This window comes from the organism of the source record quoted next, unplaced genomic scaffold (assembly GCF_019419815.1).
Source record: "Pyrus x bretschneideri cultivar Hongxiangsu unplaced genomic scaffold, Pyrus_bretschneideri_v1 Contig27, whole genome shotgun sequence".
NCBI classification, from domain to species: Eukaryota; Viridiplantae; Streptophyta; class Magnoliopsida; order Rosales; family Rosaceae; genus Pyrus; species Pyrus x bretschneideri.
The window spans coordinates 3,136,905-3,154,613 of NW_025999579.1; the positions used below are offsets into that span (position 1 = coordinate 3,136,905).

The window sequence follows — 17,709 nt, forward strand, 5'->3', positions numbered from 1 at the left end:
ATACCAATTTGTTAAAAATGTACCTTTTTTAATTTAAAATGTAACCATTTTTTATATAAAATTTCATTCAATCTTTTCTCTAATCCATTTTTTAAACTTATATGGGTACATTCTATTTCATTGATTTGAGAATGTATCCATATCAAGTTTAATAGAAAAAAATTTAATAATGTTATTAACTTATTATGCCTAATATCTTTTTCTTTTCTTTTTTTTGTGCTTTTGAAAAATGTACCCATGTTTGGTACAATAATTTTTTGGTTAGTTTTGATGAATGTACCCACACACACACACACACACACACACACACACACACATACATACATACATACATACAATATATTGGACAGTATAATTCATCTTTTATATTTTTAATCCCATAAATAATGGGTTTTATTTAAAATCTCATTAATATAAATAACTGCAAATTTCATTTTTAATTTAAAAATGTAATAACCTACATAGAAATACACTATTACATTAATGTTAGAAACTTCAATAAAAAACTAAAAACCACCAAGGTTTCAGTCAAAGAACATTAGTAGTTAGGGACCACATCTAAAGTGTCCCTTTTTTTCTAGATGTCTTTATATTATTAGTATGGAATGCCACCATAATGGTGAATCTGTCCTACAAGTTGTTCTCCTAACGCACACATGAATAACATTGTTAATTAAAGATTAGGTAGCTTATTGGTTTATTTGTTCACATGTATTCTCAAAACTTAAAATGTGCAACTGAGCCTGCAACGTTCATGAATAACATTACATTGTTAACTAAGCCTTTTTAGCCAAACCGATCTCAGAGATAGCATAACTTATCATTTTGGTCCTAAGATTAAATATCAACATGACTAGCCCTGAGTTTGTCCACTGTCAATCATTTTGGTATTTCCGTGAAAAATCTCCATTAAAAAAGAATAAAATTACAAAAATACCCTCAATTTTGTCAAATCATTTTGGCTAATTGTTTATTAAATTAAGAATATTTTTATCATTTTGGTTCTTATTTAATAGATATTTTTTTTCGAAATGACCAAAATGACTGATGATGAACAAACTCAGGAACCAGTTCTATGATTTCAAATTTAAGGACCAAAGTGAGGAGTTAGATCAATCTCAGAGACCATTTTGGCTAAAATGTCTATTGTTATTAAAGATTGATTTTAAGTAGTGTCAAGATTTTTCTTTAGTAGAGTGATTGGTTGGTGCCACTTATTGCTACGTTCTAATACTATTCTTATTCATTTGTAAATGAGAGACCTTAGGTTTGATTTGCACCAAAAACGAATTTGAACTACATTATTGTTAACCCGTTGTAAGACTTAGCCCACTCATTACCTCTTTAGTGTTAATAATATCGTTTGTTACAAAAAAAAAGTGATTGGCTGGTATCTAATACCAAATCTACGTTCGAATATTTCTTTCGATATTACTAACATTTCCTTCAAATACAAACACAATATCAACAAAATATCAATATTTATTAATTGTACTCTAAATTAGTACGTCGTACAAAACAATAAATTTCCGTTTTTCGTTTTAGGTTAGTAGCTTCTAGGTTAGGGAACAGGGTAGGATCAAGGCCGAATGTCCATCTTTTTCAGTGCCATGGAAGATGCCAACGGCCTTCCCTCTGCACCCATAAGCATTGCTACACTCCATATTATGTCAAGTAGCCACTAACAACAACAACGTCCTACTCTCTGTCGTTGAGTGGCAGTTAAATTGACAAGACACCCGAGGTAGACCCTCCGAATGTCCAAACGAACACCGGCATGAATGGCGCCAAGAAAAAAAGAGACAAGATATCCTCCAATTCCACGGCAGAAACTATCCCAAAAAATAAAGAAAAAAAAACCACTCTGAAAACATTGTTGTGATGAAATTGCATGAGAATATGACATTTCAATTCACTACTATACGCAGCGAAAGCCATTCTGAAAACATTTCAACTTGAAATCTTCATGAACTTAGAGAACGAAAGAAAAAACCTTCTCCAACACATCATGCAATCATCAGTAACAATTTCTATTTGCAGAAGATTTCCGATCGTTTCCATTCCCGCCGCGAGTTCTCAAACTCGTATACAAGATTCAAGCAGATGTGGCATAACCAACAATCATCATTCACAATCTTATATGAATTTTGAGAGGATCGATATGAAAATTCTTGAGCAATTTTTCAGAAAAAAAAAATTTGATTGAATTAACAATAATCAAACGCACCTTTTTTCCGAAAATAAATGGCGTACCTTTTTCTCTTTACTGTGTTCGGTTTTATGAAAAATGAATGGGTCAGTCCAAGGGTTCCTAAGTCATGTACAACACGAAACACTCGGGAGCCCTCAACTCGTAAAAACTCTACTCTTCACAATCTTTTCTACCTCTGTTTCACTCAAATGTCTAATCCCATTCTCCTTCATCCATTTCTCCCCTCTTGCCAAACTACTTTGAAGTTTTTCTTCTTCCATCTTTAACAGCTTCAAGCCTTCACTTACTTTGGGGAAAAAGCCCTCCGGCCTCAAACACCAAGCCCGAAATGCCCCAAATAAAACCTCCAAATCACTACCAAACCTCTCAACTCCGCTATCATAAAACTTAACATTGCTCATTAGAATACTGCTGAAAAACAATCTATCAATCCCAGCTGCCAAACTTCTCCACACCCCGACAAAGTCTATCCCATTCAAATCAGCCTCTACAACTGATATCTTACATTGCAAATAATCTAGAGCACCAACTAAAAATCTGGACACTGTCCAACCGTCCTCACTCTTTTCTTGCCACTGCCTCCTGTTCTTCGTATAATCTCGACATTGAGCAACAAATCCCCTCAATATAACAACAGACAACTTTTCAGCCCACTCTATTCTAAACTTCTCCAACTTTACAATCTTCTCATGAAAAATACCACTTTCAAGACCTTCCTCTGTCTCGACATTACCACTTTGATCATCAGTGGATTCTCCCGGTTGATCACTTTGACCTGACCATATCTCAAGGAAGAAGACGTCCTCACACCATTCCCTTAAAACAGATTCAAAGTAGCGAGTGGCATTAATGGAGTTTGCAACTTTAACTAGGCCATCATCATCGGTCAAGGCAGTCAGACCTTCAGCTTCTTGGCATCTGATAAGTAAGCACTCCAAAAAATTTTGTATAATAGGTACCCCGGCTAATCTCAGAAACCGAGACCTCATAGAGATGCTAGGCAATGAACGACAACGATCAACCACAGATGATAAACACCGAAGATAGGCACTACAAATTGCAGGAGCTTTGTGATCTTCAGTATCAGATAAAAGAGCCGCTCCTTGGACTTTCATGGTCCAGTTTCTCTCATCACCAGTATCAAGTTTCAACTTCTCTAGTATATCATTTAATTCTATCTCTGCCCATAAATCAAGCCAATCTGGTCGATCACTGAAAATGGATAGAGAAGAAACCTTTAAGAAGTTCCCATCATCCTGAAGTGAAAGCAAGATTCCAGAATTTTCTATCAGAGACTTGATTCGTTTATCAAAAGATATCATCAAGTCAATAAGATGCAGCCAGGATATTCTAGCCTGTGACTGAGTACCTATTATGCTATCTTCATCTGGTTGTCCAGCATATTTTGGGAATATCTCTTTTGCTAAGTAAGTTGATAAGGATGATACCATTGCTGAAATCCATTCTTCTCTGCAACTGTACCCTGTTAACATTGCTTCATCAACCAGTGGTTGCAATAATTCATCCATAGAGTCAACATAATCCCTGGTGGTCTTGTAGACTAGAGCAAATATGAATTCTGGCTTGTCAACCCATTTTTTGAAATGGCGTTGCGATGCTAATGATATAGGATTTACAAGCTCTTCAATCACCCAAAGTGGTTGGTGAAGAGCAAGTTCACGATTATAGCCCTCTAGTTGACGCGATTTTCTTCGTCTCTGCAACTCCTGGAGGCCGCACAAGGCTAAAAAGTTTTCACAGTACTGGTCTTTGAGGTCTCCTTGCATCGTGAAAAGAGGATTCAGAACTTCAGTTGATCTCCCTGTATCTGGAGTTGAGGAACTCAAAGTGGCAAGAGGTGGTGGCCATCCAAGGGAAGTAAGCAGGGCCCGGTGATCTGCTATAGCATGAGGTCTTAAAATAGCCAGAGCTCGATCTACTCTGTGATCAACTGCTGACACAAGATGTGCCCGTTGAGGGTGTGTCTTTGTAACTGCAGTTAAAACATCTTCTATCAACTTAAGAGTTTTAATAGCACCCACACGCATTTCCTGCCAGAGAAAAAATGAGGACTTTACAAAATAAATAGGATATAAGAAATTGTAATTACTAAATTACTTTGTTTTTGCAAACAAAGTGTACTTACTTCTGAATTCTGTCTTGCTGAATGTTTCCACGAGTTTTTCTTCATGGTAGAAGATACAGCATCTTCAATATCACCAATCATAGTTTGAAGCTTCAATGCAGTCTCTGAAGATAAAAATAAAGGACCAAAAAACTGAGAGAAAGTTTGATGTCGAATATACAGATAGTACTATGCTTCTCAGTAGTTAGTAATGCTAGGAAACAAAATGTAGTACAGGCATACAAAACACAGAAGACAGAGGCTAAGTGGGTATGGAGGAAGCACTTCAGAAGTTAAAGGACTACTTCATATTAACAAAAAAATCTCTCCCAAATGTGAAAAACAAATTTGGCTGCATGATTTTGAAGAAGTCCAACAATTAATGTAACCATTACTAAGAACGCATTGACATTTCTACTAATTAAGGGGCCCGTTTGATAACTATTTCATTTTTAGTTTTTCACTTTTTGTGCTAGAGATAGAGGAAAAAATAAAAGAGAAAAGTGAGGAACGAAAAATAATGAAGGGAGGAGGGAGGAATGGAGATTATATGAAAACAAAAACTTGAAAGTCAAAACGAACAATATGAAATTGTTTTCATTTTTTTGGTTTTTAGTTTCATTTTGTGTGTCATTTCACACACATTTCTTCCACCACACCATCCTTCTTTCAAATTCCTTCATTCCTCGTTTCTCCCATATACCTTTCCTTCATCTATGGCACAAAAAGAAAGAAAACTAAAAACTAAGAATGAAATATTTATCAAACGGGCCCTAAGAAATAGGATGGGAACCGGGATTCTCATGTTTAGTATCGAGCCATTTGTAGTTTCGCAGAACAGATTCAGCTTCATGGTTCTACATTAGCAATCTGTTACTGCCTAAAATAATATGTGATCATACCACAAATAATTGAACCATCAATGTAGTATTTCATAATTGATCTTACTATTATCCAGGGATTGAAGAACAATCCTTCGGTTATACATTTCCGGTCTCGATTCAAACAAAGTGGGCTAATTGTAAAGCAACTATAATCTGAAAAACTAAACCTTTTCAGATAAATCTAGTTTCTTAAATTTATCAGTTCATCTTCCAAATTCATTTCCATTGTGTCCCAAGAAACGCACCTACGTATGTTCGAACCGACTCGACTCTCGCCACTTCCTTGGCCAACGCCGGTAGCTCCTCCCCCAATATCTGCTCCGCCCTCTCCTTTCCTTCTCCATCTAAAAACAAAAGTTATCCAAATTAGCGAAACAAAAAACGAAATTATACCCAAAAATTGAAAATTTTAGCCAATTGCATTCAGAATTGCCCGAATATCAATACCAGCACACACAAACCTGAAGTGCGAGAGCTGGTGGAGGATACGAGACCCGTCAATTGGGCATTGATGCCGCCTAAGAGGCCGTGGACTCGATCGGAGAACGAAGCGTAAGTTAGAAGCGAGGATCCGAGGCTCCGATTCAGGTCGATTAGGGTTCGATCCAGGTCGCCGCACTTGGCTTGGAGCTCCGACAGGAGAGTCGGAGCCCCGCTCAGATTTTCATTGGTCCGAAACTTGTCGTCGAGGAAGGAGATGACCGAGGGCGGGAGGTCGGATGCTGGCGGGAAGGTCTGGACCGCCGAGTCCATGATGGTCTCAAGCCATTTGGGTCCGGTGGTGCGAGTGGGAAATTTGAATGGTGCGCGAGGGTATTTTAGGGTTTTTAACGGGAATTTCAGCGACCGGAAAGCTTTTTGCGTTGGTTGAGAGACGAAGACTGAAATTTGACTCCCACCAAATACCGTTATCAGTTGCGCGGGTCAATTCGTGGACCAAATTGTTGTTGGGCTTGGGCTTTAGTAAATCGTGTTAAGGGGCTTCAAATGGGTCAACTCTAGTTTTGTTTTTGGAAGAAGGTTATGCTCTAGAAAGACTATATTCACCTATCCCAAATTACTTCTTCTACACTTTTTTAATTTTTTAATATTTTCCTCTCAAGTGTTAGTGGTGTGTATAAAATATTAAAAAATTAAAAAGGTGTGCGAGAAGTAATTTGGGATGTGTGAATATAATCTCTCTATGCTCTACTCTTTGCCTACCCACCATGGGGAAAATATAGGCTCCGACCGTTGGTCCACGTTATATGTCCGATCATTCTCACAAAATATGAGATCTCATGTATGTACTCAATTCCATGTTGAGCCAACACCTTCTAAACTGCTCGCCACACAAGAATTACTTCGGCTTCATCATTGGTGCAGGGCATGTAACTATGTAAGGCAAGTCAGTAAGACATCAAAGTGGAGAGATTTTTCAATGTGGTGGGAATACCGTCCGGTACAGCAATTGTAATATAATTGGTTGAGAACTTGATAAAAACAAAAATTTCCAATCAATTGTATTATGATAGATAGTATATCAGGCCGTGTTCCCAACACATTGAAAATTTCTCGTCAAAGTGGAGCTAGATTAACAACAAAGCAAAGGTTGAGGGTAGACCTGTAAACGGGTCAGTTTACTGGGCTTGGGTCGGATTGAACCTGATTCGTTATTTTAACGGGTCATTCGAACCCAACCCGTTAAGTTAACGGATCACCCAAACCCAACCCGTTAATTTAACGGGTCATTTGTTTCACCCGTTAACAATTTTTTTTCTTTCTTTTCTTTTCTCTCAAATCAAATCAAATCAAATAATTTCAAGGGAAAACACAACACACAAACACCAAGTACGATGTTGTCTGGAACTCCATCACCATTCTTTACACCTACGACAACTCCTTCGACAACCCTAAGTACGATGTTGTTTGGAACTCCAGTCAAACTAGTCCTTCCATGAACCACCAGGTTCCCATCATTGATCGAAATTTGCGGTGTCACCGTCATGGTTGATGACTGCATGCCCAACTACTATCTCACAACATGAAATGGCATTGACATACATACATGATTAGAACAACAAATTAACACATTTCACATTCAATGGGATAAAACAAAACAAAAATTGAAGTTTTATATTTATAATCATCAATCAGATAAAATATTTCAAATTTCATCTTTGGTTCCTAAGTCAAAAACACATAATCTTTGGGAACAAAAAAGATACCATCAATGGAAAAAAAATTAAGAACCCAGGTGAGTTGCATGTTTGTTTTCTGGTAAATGTAAAAATTTGAGGCAAAACTGATGTAGAAAACAAAAACCTAGAAGCGAAAAAGGGAAAAATTGAGGATTTTGAAGCAAACAAAGAGGTCAGGCCTTGCCTACATCCACCGCATCTCCACTCCCACGGTGGGAGTCCCACCCTTCCATTTCCTTCCGCCAATTCCCTTGTGTCACAAATAAAATTACGCAAAACATTAGCAACACTGCAATCATGGTCGACTTCGTTCGCCAGGCCTATGTTCCTCCATATGGGTGGTTAACGGGTTCGCGGATTCACCCAAAATGATCTGTTATTTAACGGGTTGGCCCGTTAACCACCCAACCCGTTTATCACTCATTCGAATACTAATTTTAAAAGATCGAGTCGGGTCCGGTTGAAAATACCAGGTGTAGTTAAGGGTGTTTGTGAGACAGTGGGTGTATCAAAGAAGGGAAGTTTTGTTAAGAATTTTTCAACCCACAAATCTTTCATTCAATCATTCTACGTTGGGCTTTACTAAACATTGTTAATGGACTCAAATAGGCCGAGTACATTGGGGTTGGACTAAACTATAGTTGCGCTTACTTTTTTTCTCAAGGTTTTGTATTTATCCTTCGCATAAATTCTAGAGCCTAACTGCCGGATCACTTCACCCTTTCGACCCTTTCAAAAGAGTTGAATCTCTGTATTAGGCCCATACAACCCCAAGTTGATCTTGGGGTGTTGAGTCTGCTTCCTTGCCGCACGCAAGAACACTCGCATATGAGTATTGAAGTTTTTTTGTGTGATTTTATGGAGAAACATTTTCCTTGTGCTTCTCCCTATAAAATGATTCTGGTCGTTCCAGAAACACTTCTGAATGAGCCCTCAATCTGCCGGGAAAAAAAAGAAAAAAAACTAATTGTGAGGTTTGAGGTGGTCCAAAAGCGTGGCAATGGGTAAAGGAGGAGATAATCTTATAATTCATCATGTGTGAGGATTTTAGATAAACACTATCCCAATCTTGGATTGCCTTCCTTTTTATGTATAGTGCAAATAAACCAACCCACCATTTGTAAACGCATCTAAATTTTGTCCACAATTTTAAGCTTTTACATTTTGGACCACTTGCAACATGTCGATGAAGCATGAAAGTCTAAACACTTTCAAATTAGTGTGCTATAAGCATGAAAATCCCTTACTTTGGTAAGCAAGCACCTTAGTGTCTTTATGAGTGGAGAATAATCTCGAACACGGGGCCTCAAATGTAGTACCGCTGTTCTTAATTGATTATTAAAATTGATTTTGTTTTTATTGTTTGATATGGTGTAGGAAGGAAGTTGTATTTAGAATCACATTGCCAAAACGTTACGTGATAAGGTTGAAACTTGAAGAATTGATATTTTGGAAAGTAAAATTTTGGATAAACCCTTTCTTTCTCGCTTTATGAATTCCCTTTTTTGAACTTTCCATTTTCAATCAATCCATTTGGTTAGCGCCAAAGAAAAGACAATCATTTCTATTCGCCCGGACTAATGCGATAGTAACTCAACCAGATAGGTCAAATTTGATTTCAACGAGACATGATACAACAAGATTTTCAATTCGTATGAGCTACCACACACAAGACATCAAGTTTGAAATGCCGAATGCGACGAGAATTGCTACAAAATATCAGTAAAAACTGCAGAACTCTCCAACTTTACTTTTTACTGCTCAAAAGGGCTAACCTTTCTTCATTAATCTCAAAAAGTTAAGATTGCTGTTTTCCTTTCTAGGTGCTTTGAAAACCATCTTATCCAAAAACAGCTCCATGGAACTTGCTGACGTCATTAAAATATGCTGACAGAAAGTAAAAAAGTAAAAGAATTTCACAGCCACACGAGGAAAAGTTTAAAAAAAAAAAAAAAAAAAAAAAAAAAAACAGTAAAAGTGGGATTTGAAGTCCAAGTTCAACAGCAGCAGACATGGAGATCAACGACGCACGAGCCCGCCACGTGAGCAGCTGAAAAGGAAGTTGATGGGTGGGGACCACGTCAGCATTTCGCCGTTTTTGCACAAAATAAGGTACGATTTTTTGTACTTTTTTATGTTTTAATTTCTCTGGCGGATTATGATTGGCTGCCAACAGAGATTTATTCATTTTTTCGTGCAGTAAAAGTACGCCCTGCTGCAGTGCGAGCCAGTACAAATAATCAATAAAAAGTCATAAAAAAAGGACAATTCATGTTTTTTGTTTGGCTATAATATGATGAAGTACAAGAATATTATGATTTTATGCGGTACTTAAAAATAAATAATATTCTAAAGTGTTTTTAGAAATTTAACGATTAAAATATCTAAAATATTCTGCAGAGTGTTTTAAATTTTCTCGAGAAATATAACCATGTGGTCGATAAGGCCCTAGTTGGCAGATCGGATAAAGGATCGGATATGATTAGTTATATGGACTCGGGTGATTGGCGTTCACTCGTACTAAATAAGCACCGGATTAATTTAACCGGTCGGATAGGATAACACAGTATACACCCGCTTAATAAAACCAACCAAAACGCCCGGATTATTTAGTCGGGGAAGAAGAATATGGGAGAGAAAGGGAGGGAGTTTGGGGGGTGTGGCGGAGAGAGCTGGGGAACAATTATTTGGGATTCTTCTGCAGTCGGGGAAGAAGAAGGGAGAGAGAGGAAGGGTGTTTGGGGGGGGGCGCGCAAAGATCTGGGAACAAAAAAATGATTTCACTTTTTTAAATTTTTTTTTTTTAAGTTTGATTCCTCCTATCTAGTATAATACCAAATACAATATAAATAATACGGTCACTAGTCCAATACTGCACCAAACACCCGACTAATTTAGTCAGTACTATCCGATGACTATTTATGTTATCCGACAGAAATAGTCAGTGCAGTCCGAGCTGCCAAACGAGGCCTAAGACTCATCAACGGCTGCTGAATGATATTTAAATACTAGATTTTACTATAATTTTAAAATAACCCATAAAAATTTTGAAAACATTAATACATGCTGGTGTATGTTAAGATCTAGTGGTTAAAAATCTTAATTAGAATACTTTCCAAGCATTCTAGAAGGTGAAAATTGTATCAATGATATCTCAACGTTAACACAATTGGAGTAATGGTCTATCAACTAAAAATTTGTAATTATTGGTCCCTTAACTCATCAAAATGTGCAGTTATAGTCTTTTTCGTCAACTCCATCAAAAGTTTTGTCAAATGAGTCATGGTGGAAGGACTATGGCTATAATTGGTTTAAAGATGAGGGACCCCATTGCTACAATATTCTCATTTGATTTTTCATATTTGCCCCTTGATTTAGTCTTACATGTGTGACACATAACTCATTTCGACGGAAATTTTTAGGAGAGTTGACAAAAAGGACCATAGTTGCACATTTTGATGAGTTAAGGGACCAATGATCACATAGTTTTAGTTAAGGATCATTACTCTAATTGGGTTAAAGTTGAAAGACATTTGCTACAATTTTCTCTACTAGAAAAGAAAAATGATAGTCACACCAATTTTCTCCTTCTACACGCACATGTTTAATTATGTCCGTTATTTTCGTTTGATTTATTCATTCTAATGCGAAAAAATAAAGAGAAATGCATAAAAGGCTAAAAAGAATGAAAATAAGCTCCCACTAGAAAATCACTTCAAAATTCAACGGTAAGTGACCATGAATCTCTTTGGCAACCAAGAAAACAGAACTTTCGTTTTCTATTTTGATCTCCGTTTCTCTTTTGCTCTACACTATAACACACGAATTTTTTCGGTCCGAACATTCGTATAAGGCACAAGCTCAAGGAGGTATGAACCGGAATGAGACCAAAATACACAGGGCTAAGGTGTTTGGTGTGTGCAATTAGAAAAATCTGATATTGCCAAAACAAACAGAGATTACACATATGGTATTTCACCAACTTTTTTCTTTCCCTAAACAAACAGAGAGAGAGAGAGAACCAAATTTCCTAATACGCCTCGAAACACTTTCTTCGATCGCCATTTAATCACCGGCAAGAAAGGAAAGAAAAAGACCCTGTAAACACGAAGAAACATGGGTCACAAAATCCGTTCCCCCGAGTCAAAAACAACAAGGTTTCATACATGAGAGTTTTCCAGAGCAATCACTATCATAGCTAAATGACACATCTATGAAATGCATGCATCTGCTAAAGAACACGTCTAAGAAGATATATATATATATATATATATATGTATCTGTCAATGCCTGTGACGTATGAGTTAATAGCAACGAATGTCGCTTACCACAGCATTCTTGGAAACATTCATGTAACCAAACATTGAAAACACCGCATCAGCAATTTTCAATGCGGAAGTGGTTGCTTGCATCAGCTCTTACTCAATTTGTGTTTCTGAATGTATGATTTCAGAAGCATCAGTTTTGTTGTGTACATTCGTTGAATCGAGCAACATCTTCAATTGCGAAAACGGCAGAGAAATCCAAGCTTCCTACTCATTTCCTTGTCTTCAAGTTCATCAAGGAAAGAATTTTAAAACTTTACCAAATCGATACACAACCCATATGTGTTGTCACAATTGTATAGAAGCTAATTCACGGAAGCAATACGTCATCATCTTTTGAAAAGGAAAGGAAGCGAAAAAAACCCTAAATATACACTGATGCAATGGCAAACAGCTCAAATAAACCTAAGAGTTTATGACTAACCTGATAAAAAAGACTTTGACATCGATTACAATACAGCGAACGTTAACCAAACAGTAATGCAGTCCTCATAAAGGGTTATGCAGCGGCAAATAATGGGCGCGACAAGAAAATGGGCATGCTTATTATGACAATGAGAGATTGATATGGTAAGCACTAAAATGACTTTAGATGGAATGAAATGCAGAAGCATTTAGAAAACGTAAGGAAAATTTAAGGAACAAAATAGCATGACAAGAAAGAGGAAAACCTGATGTACAAGTCCCACCTGTGGTTGAAAAACTATCTAACTTGATCTGAGCTAGTTGCAGAAAAAACTGAAGTAAATTTCACCATGCAATTGCTTTCCGGATTAAGTTCTCTGAGAACAACAGTCATCTATGAGGCTTATAAATCACTGTTTCTGCTTCAAAAATGCCATGAGGCCTTGAAAATAATGCCAGGATTTCATTAGATGCACTCTCAATGAGCAAAAGCATCGTCAATGGAGTCCTGTGTTCACTTCGGCTCATGGCGATTCCAACTTGATAAACCAGATCCAAAAGATGGATCCAGTTTAACTTGTAATGACCAACCACATTTACTACATAATATATACATATATATTTGCATCAAACCACATTGTTCTCGTTTAAGTATCTCTCCACGTCGTTCATATAATTTGATCAACATGGAAAGGCTAATCATCTATGTCGAGAAAAATATACATAAAAGTTACTTTCTGGACAAATATATACAAGCCTAGCGAAGTTTTCCACAAAGAATTCAACTTTAGCAATGAAACTGAGCAGCCAATGTGTTATAAACATTTAACTTAAAAATTTCCTTTGCAAAAAGTTAGAAAGAAAGAAATCAAATTCACAAGAAAAAGAAGAGGGGTAATTCAAAATAAAGTTCTTCATATGGATCGAAAGAAGTTCCTCCAACCTACATTATAGTTTAGGGTCCATTCAGATTGTGCAACAGTAGTGAGTGAAAACGCATATAGAAGGAAGATAAGAATATAAATCTATATCAGAAATGGAAGTCATTCTTTGTTCTGTCCTCCAAAATGGGAGGGGAAAAGAGACTTTGGAAATATAAGCTTAGGAAATAAACGAAATGAAGAACTTGAACCATTACACAATTCTGCAATTTTTCAATAAAACTTATGAAAATAGTCATAAAAACCTAAAACATGTACCGGTATCGCAGTTTATTCACCTTTTCCTGTTCTACATGATGCCAACCTTGCTGAAAACTCTCAAAGTTACCAAAGGGAAAAAAAACGAGACACAATAAAGTTTAAAAGATAAAAAAGGAAAATAACTTTTCAGGCCTTCTTCTGTGAATCTGTGAATATATCTATGACTCTAAATTAAAACCTGAATTTCCCCAAAAAGGAGGGTCGAGATTACCCACGAGCTGGAATCCCATCTCCTTGAAAACTGAAGATTGCAAATTCTACCCAGGATTCCATGCAGCGCAGACGGTGCCACTGAAACCGGACGCCTCAGCCCTCAGCATCCCATCACCGCACAATTATACACAAAGCTGCCAGAAGGTTTTCTAGCAAGCAGGTTCCACTGTGGCGGGCCTCCATCAGGGACCCAAGAATTAAGTTCAATTGTCCCTCCGCCTAAGGCCCTAGGTCCACCAATTACAATTAATCGATCTCCACATGCCCTAAATGCTATTCCCCAACCATTCATCGAGGCTGCACGCTCAGGCAAACTCCCAACAGTGATCCACATGTTCCTCTCCTTATCATATCTCCTCACCTCCTGTTCCGCATAATCTGCAGCATACAATATGTTATTTACAACTGCCAAAAGAGGAGGTGCCGCAGCTGCAGCAGGTGCCTCAGGTGCCCCAGCATTTCTTCCAGGGAACATGTTAGGTATCTCAGTCCAAGTCCCCTTCTCCAAATCGTACACCTCTCCACACGTAAGTTGCTTTTGGTCGCCCACTCCTATCCCACCAATGACATAAAACTTCCCATCCATAAATACCCCAGAGCACATTTTTCTAGGTTTATTCATGCTAGGAAGAGTCAGCCAAGTTCCTGTTTCGGAATTATAAAGTTCAGCAGAGTTCAAGACATTGCCACGTGGATCGCAACCACCTGCGAGAATTGCAAGTTCCCCACGGCTTGCAGAACCGAACAAGCATCTAGGTGTATTCATCTCAGTGCCTGATGACCACGTGTTGGTCAAAATGCTGTATCTATAAACAACATGGGACGTTATTTCCTTTCCAAAAACAAGAAGTTCTGTACCAACGGCTAACGATTCCTTGTCTGAACACATGAAACACTCGTTTGACGCCATTCTAGGTAAATGCATCCAACGTCGGAGATCTGGATCAAATGCCTCCCATTCAAGGAGGCTGCAAGAGAAGTAAACCCAATGTTCAATAATGCCCACTTTCCGCCTCAGTGTGTACAGCTCCCCACTCCGAATCAGAGAGCGGAAGTTCTTATTCAGCGAGGCAATAGAGCCATAATCAGACCTGGAGCAGCGAAGGAGACAGTTGATTGAGATATCCCGGCCAAGTTGGTAGATCAGTGAACTTGAATCAGAATTGCCACCTCCCTGATGCCCATCATTTGACTGGTCCTTGGCAGGGGGAAGACCATTCAGATCCATAACCACATCCCCTCCCAGAATAGCATCTGATAGCTTGCATACCTTCCTCAATGTGATTTCATCATCGTCTTCAATGGGGCGCTTATTGTTTGAGAGCTCCATAACACGGTGAGTATTGTAAATCCATTTGCTCTCTTGCTCACAAGAGCTGGGCAACTCCCTTGATACAAGATAGGAAGGACCTTCCAACATCTTGTTGGAATTCTCCAACTTGACCGGCGGTGAAGAAACCCTTCCTTTGGTATCCATCAAAACAAAATCAATGATGAGTATACAAAACGAAATTCATACGCCTTAATTACTCCCACATGCAAACCAATTATCTGCCAAACACAGATAATCCTCAGATTAACTCATGATACCACAAATAACGATTTCACATATCCAAAAACAAACAACATAACAGATAAATCAAAATTCCAGTACTTATATAACATGTTCATGTGTGGGGGGTGCTAATACAAATCCCAAAAAAAAACCGCCCGAAATCCGAATTTCCCATACAGAGAACCACATGCAACAATGCATTTCGGATCAAGGGCATATCCATATCAATCAAACAATCCTCACTCATCCATTTCAAGTAAAACAGCTGAAAATTCAAGTAAGAAATCAAAAACTTGCATGCACAAATCCAATCCGTTCCCATAGATAAAATTTACCCAATTAAGATCTTATGGTTCGGATTCCTGAATGGAAAAAGTACAGAAAAAGAAAAACGAAAACACAATCAATTGAAAACCGATTAATCCACTCCCCACCCTGCAATCAAAACGTTAATGCAGCAGCTAAATCCAACCACAAAGAACGTTTCTTTCACAGAAGTAAATTCACAGAGAGATCCATTTCAAATTTCCCATCAACATTCAAGAACCCATTTGCTCTTTTCATTTTTTAACCACCTGGAGCTCATCAAATCATGCAGCTCGTCCCCCAAAAAAAGCAAAAACCATGGCAAAAAATGAACAGAAAGCTTCAGGAAAACAAAAACGCAGAGCAAAAAAAGCTTACAAATTTGATGAGAAGAAGACGGTGCGTTCTGCCCCAGCTCTTCTTCTTCTTCTTTCTCCTCCTTCTCCTCCTCCTCCTCCTTCTCCTTCTCCTTCTCTCTCTAGCTCTAGATTCTCTCTCCTTTGCTTCTGGTTATATTCGCTGTGTGGGAGAGTAATGTATTAAATAATACATATATATAAAGGCTAAGACAATAATATTTTAATTCAATTTTTTTTAATTATTTTTTTACAGAATAGAAAAGAGGCTGGCGTGGGACCCGCATTTGAGTCGCCGTTTGGGATTGCGGCCAAGAGGTACCGAAACTGGTAACGGCCGTTTCCCACGTGTTAGAAACCCGGGTGGGCCCCGTCCGAGTAAATAAACGACAAGTCTACGCTGCGTTGTAAGGCGCATTTGGTGATTGCAATTGTTGGTTTTTGTGAAATTATATTTTTGATCCTTTTTTTTTTTTCTTTTTTTTAAGCTCTGCTTTTCTGGATTTCTTCTTTTCCTTTAAGGAATGCATCCCCCGATTTTATTGCTTGCTTCGTTGTGTTTTGAATGAGTTTGGATTCCTTGGGGATAAGTATCGGTTTCATTTTCTGAAAAAGGATAAGGATAATTTCAATGTCATGCAAGAAAGACGAAATAGTCTAATGTTTAGGAAATTCAGAATTCTAGATTAGCACGACCACTAAATATTATTAATGCTCAGAATGGTTCATCGATAAGGTCATGAAAAGTATTTAGGAGGAGTGTCTAGTGTGGTTGCGCTAAGATGATCAACTTCTGGAACGTTGAATACTTCATCAACACTGGAGTAGACTGTTAATGTTTAGAATAGTTCATCAGTGCGATTCTGATGTGTTCTGTAAGAGATTTTAATATAAGAACGTGATGATCAAACTTTGAAACTGTGAATGCTTCATTATAATATTAATATATGTTCAACATACGTTATTGAGTATATAGTTAGCTCCGATAGTTATTTTACGTAAAATGCATGCAGAGTTTTTTTTTTTTTTTTTTTTCATTTCATCATACGTATATATATTTGTTATTTATCTTGAAAGTTAACTTAGAAACAAAGTAATCACTATAAGCAATTGGTGAATTTCTCTATTGGTTAGAGTCTTGCTCTTCAACGTAATGTGTCACCAGTTCAAATCATCCCATTCTCTTTAATGTAAATTAGTGTAAAATATTATTTTTGGTAAAAAAAATAAAATAATACATTACAATTATTGTGTAATTCTCTTTCCTTATAGTTATATGATTCATTATGTTTAAAAGGCGACTTACATTTACATGTAGAGCAAATTATACTAGGATAATATTATTCACACACTTATTTTTACCTGCACACACCATTTTTTATTTATTTTTTCAATAATCTCCTTCAATTCATTCGATCCTACAATCGAAAATTGAAAGGGATAGGTGAAATAAAAATGAGTGTGTAACACTACCCATTCTACTACCCAATGTTCAAAATAGCCATTACTTTTAACTAGTACATACATCGTACATCTAAAAAGCTTCATTATGTTTAGCTCCGTGTATATATAATAAGATGGAATCGAAAAAATATGACTTTATTCTTTGAAATTTAATTTTTTATTTAAAACACATAATAGTATTTTATTTTTTCTTAACAAAAAACCCAATTACTAAGTCCTACTAAGCAGATTCATTAATTAAGTTTGACTTCACTTAATTTGTATTTTCGGATGCCTAAAATTCCCCTAATGACATTTTAACCTTGGGTTTATAACTTATTATCTACATTAATTATACAACTTATTTCATATCATTAAATGTATGCATAATACATAAACTTATGCGAATTGAAAAATATATTCAATGTCATGATTCATTTGAATGTTTATGTAAAAAAGTGGGTTTATGTAAAAATAAATAAATAAATAAATAAAACTCTATA

At 37.0% G+C, this 17,709-nt stretch overlaps 2 protein-coding genes across 5 annotated transcripts; both read right to left on the minus strand.

Annotated features, from left to right (window-relative positions):
* Positions 1 to 1,407: 1,407 nt before the first annotated feature.
* Positions 1,408 to 6,105, minus strand: LOC125478935 (RINT1-like protein MAG2). Of its 2 annotated transcripts, XR_007259709.1 has the most exons (5): positions 5,683 to 6,105; positions 5,467 to 5,565; positions 4,359 to 4,462; positions 2,254 to 4,263; positions 1,408 to 1,832 (listed from the first exon to the last, which is right to left on the minus strand). XR_007259709.1 is itself a non-coding variant. In XM_048587830.1 (4 exons), the coding sequence occupies exons 1-4, from the start codon at positions 5,972 to 5,974 to the stop codon at positions 2,347 to 2,349; spliced, it is 2,412 nt and encodes an 803-aa protein (XP_048443787.1). In that variant the 5' UTR covers positions 5,975 to 6,105; the 3' UTR covers positions 1,465 to 2,346. The 2 variants fall into 2 exon arrangements, 1 of the variants encoding a protein (XP_048443787.1); XM_048587830.1 differs by having other exon boundaries at positions 1,465 to 4,263.
* A 7,033-nt stretch (positions 6,106 to 13,138) lies between these two features.
* LOC125478834 (F-box/kelch-repeat protein At1g74510-like) lies at positions 13,139 to 15,945 on the minus strand. 3 transcript variants are annotated; one of them, XM_048587484.1, is made up of 2 exons: positions 15,786 to 15,945; positions 13,139 to 15,010 (listed from the first exon to the last, which is right to left on the minus strand). In XM_048587484.1, the coding sequence occupies exon 2, from the start codon at positions 14,964 to 14,966 to the stop codon at positions 13,647 to 13,649; it is 1,320 nt and encodes a 439-aa protein (XP_048443441.1). In that variant the 5' UTR covers positions 14,967 to 15,010; positions 15,786 to 15,945; the 3' UTR covers positions 13,139 to 13,646. The 3 variants fall into 3 exon arrangements, with proteins under 3 accessions (XP_048443441.1, XP_048443440.1, XP_048443442.1); XM_048587483.1 differs by having other exon boundaries at positions 13,139 to 15,097; positions 15,786 to 15,943; XM_048587485.1 differs by having other exon boundaries at positions 13,139 to 15,006; positions 15,786 to 15,942.
* Between the last annotated feature and the right edge of the window lie 1,764 nt (positions 15,946 to 17,709).

Bases quoted from the DNA above. Each gene is read 5' to 3' on its own strand.
- LOC125478935 (XM_048587830.1), bottom strand. From the start codon at position 5,974: ATGGACTCGGCGGTCCAGACCTTCCCGCCAGCATCCGACCTCCCGCCC. The intron at 5,566-5,682 runs GTTTGTGTGTGC...TTTTGTTTTTAG, and splicing joins CACCAGCTCTCGCACTTCAG to ATGGAGAAGGAAAGGAGAGG. The intron at 4,463-5,466 runs GTGCGTTTCTTG...TTTTATCTTCAG, and splicing joins GTCGGTTCGAACATACGTAG to AGACTGCATTGAAGCTTCAA.
- LOC125478834 (XM_048587483.1), bottom strand. From the start codon at position 15,023: ATGGATACCAAAGGAAGGGTTTCTTCACCGCCGGTCAAGTTGGAGAAT.